This window comes from Zea mays, chromosome 8 (assembly GCF_902167145.1).
Source record: "Zea mays cultivar B73 chromosome 8, Zm-B73-REFERENCE-NAM-5.0, whole genome shotgun sequence".
Taxonomy (NCBI): Eukaryota; Viridiplantae; Streptophyta; class Magnoliopsida; order Poales; family Poaceae; genus Zea; species Zea mays.
Window position 1 is genome coordinate 26536707 of NC_050103.1, and position 1908 is coordinate 26538614.

Here is a 1908-nt window from a genome sequence, read left to right on the forward strand (position 1 = left end):
TTGGGGTCCGTTTGTCTGCATGTTCATCGTACGTGCCTGCAGGCACGCATGGACAACCGCTAACTGTCAAGCTAGAACCGAAAGGACCGTTTGACCTCAAACTCTTGCGATGTAAATCACTCCATTGGGCAGTGCATGCGATCGAGACCTAATCCTCTCATAGTTTAAGTCGGCCCTGCTCCCCTCTCCTCCGTCTTTCTTGCAACTGGGATTATATATAAGCACCATTCCTGTACAGACAATCAGACATGCACAACTACTAGTACTCCTCTCCCTTTCTCTCCCACCCCACCCCACCCCCCTAGCTAGCTCCGGCAAGCCTGAAGGCTGAAGCAGCCGCCATAGGAGCACAAGGCTAAGGTAGTATAGCTGTGGATCGACGGAAATAAATGGGCAACATGCTGCCATCATGCCTGGTGGTGCAACAAGGCACAGCAGCAGGTGCTCTGCCGGCCATGAACCCCAAGCGGAGGCTCATCTCCCTCAATCTCCTTGTGAAAGGAATCCACAGGGTGAAGAAGATGCCCGCCGGTCCCGGCAAGGCGCCCGAGATAGATAGCAAGAAGTCGTCGTCGTCAGAAGCGCTTGAGACCGCCAGAAGCAACAAGGCCGCCCGGAGCACCAACAACCCCAAGGGCGCCGTGCTGAGGTCGAGGCTCCACGGCCGGCGGAGCGGCGCCGGCCTCGGTAAGAAGGCCGGGAAGCAGGGCGTCGTGCGCGTGAAGGTGGTCCTGACCAAGGAGGAGGCCGCGCGGCTGCTGTCGCTGACCGTCGGCGGCGGCCAGAAGCACACTACTACCGCCGCGCAGATCGTGGCCGAGATGAGGAAGATGGAGGCCCGCCGCCGCGTGGCCGCCGGTGCCTCGTGGCGGCCGGCGCTGGCCAGCATCCCCGAGGAGTCATCGTAGGGTCTAGGCCTCTAGGAGACCGGTGTGGGTCGATGAGCTCTCGTCGTTTTGTTTATATAAACGTGGCTAGCTAGCTCCGGCCATGTGCTTTTCCCCCACTAGACAGGTGCCGTGCTCCCCATGTGGAATTGAAGCTCAGAACAGAAGCGGCCTGCTTGATATCTATCTGGTGGTGCTAGGAGACTGGAGATCGAGCAAGGGAAGGAGAAGGAGCTAGCTGCAGAGACTTGGGGTTGAGAGGCGAGCGAGGCGACGACGGCGCACGCTCCCCCCTCCCATGCCTGCACCCGACCGGCCGGCGTAGATCCCGGCCGTGCATGCCGGTGTACAACAAGCTTTCTTTCTTTCTTTCTTTTTTAAAGCCTTTGTGTTGTTCTCCCCTGTTGTAGTAGTCGTCTGTCTCTCCATCAGTCTTCAGTGCTGCTGTAGTGCACGGCAACAGCTTGCAAGAAGAATGGAATGGAATGCAACAAAACTTGAGCAGCTTGCAAGAAGAATGGAATGGAATGCAACAAAATTTAAGGATGAAAAAAAAAGATAGCCACGGAATTGTATGCTGCCGAATACTTGAGTCTAAGTAGCGGCTCTGATTACAATGTCAGAAAGGGAAAAAAAGAATCAAAGGTGTCCGAAAGCGTTGCACCCTCTGTAAGACATACCAACGAACGTCTCTGTATTTGTACTCGAAGTATATAATCTTTTACACGACAGAGAACGTAACACTGTGGCTCTACTCAAATCTATTTTGGTAATAAATATAGTCCATCGTATAAGAAAAGGATCCACATTCCACATCATAGACACGTACGTGTCTGATCGCTCCGGACCGGGCAACTGATTGGGTAGTACATGTACATCCAGATGCATGGTAGACGGGCGCCCATGTGCACTTGTTCTCTTCTGATCTCTGCTACTCACATTACATGATTGCTGCTGGGATAGCAGATTATAAACAATATAAGGAACTGCCGGACTTTGCTAGTGATACCAGCAAAGAGTT

At 53.7% G+C, this 1908-nt stretch overlaps 1 protein-coding gene across 1 annotated transcript; it reads left to right on the forward strand.

The window, feature by feature from the left end:
- The first annotated feature begins 211 nt into the window (after window positions 1–211).
- LOC107546751 (uncharacterized) lies at window positions 212–958 on the forward strand. Its single transcript, NM_001322454.1, has one exon. It carries the CDS (start codon window positions 390–392, stop codon window positions 906–908), a length of 519 nt encoding a protein of 172 aa, NP_001309383.1. The 5' UTR covers window positions 212–389; the 3' UTR covers window positions 909–958.
- The last annotated feature ends 950 nt before the right edge of the window (window positions 959–1908 follow it).

What these genes read in the sequence shown, in the direction of transcription:
- LOC107546751 (NM_001322454.1), top strand. Translation starts at nt 390, where the DNA reads ATGGGCAACATGCTGCCATCATGCCTGGTGGTGCAACAAGGCACAGCA.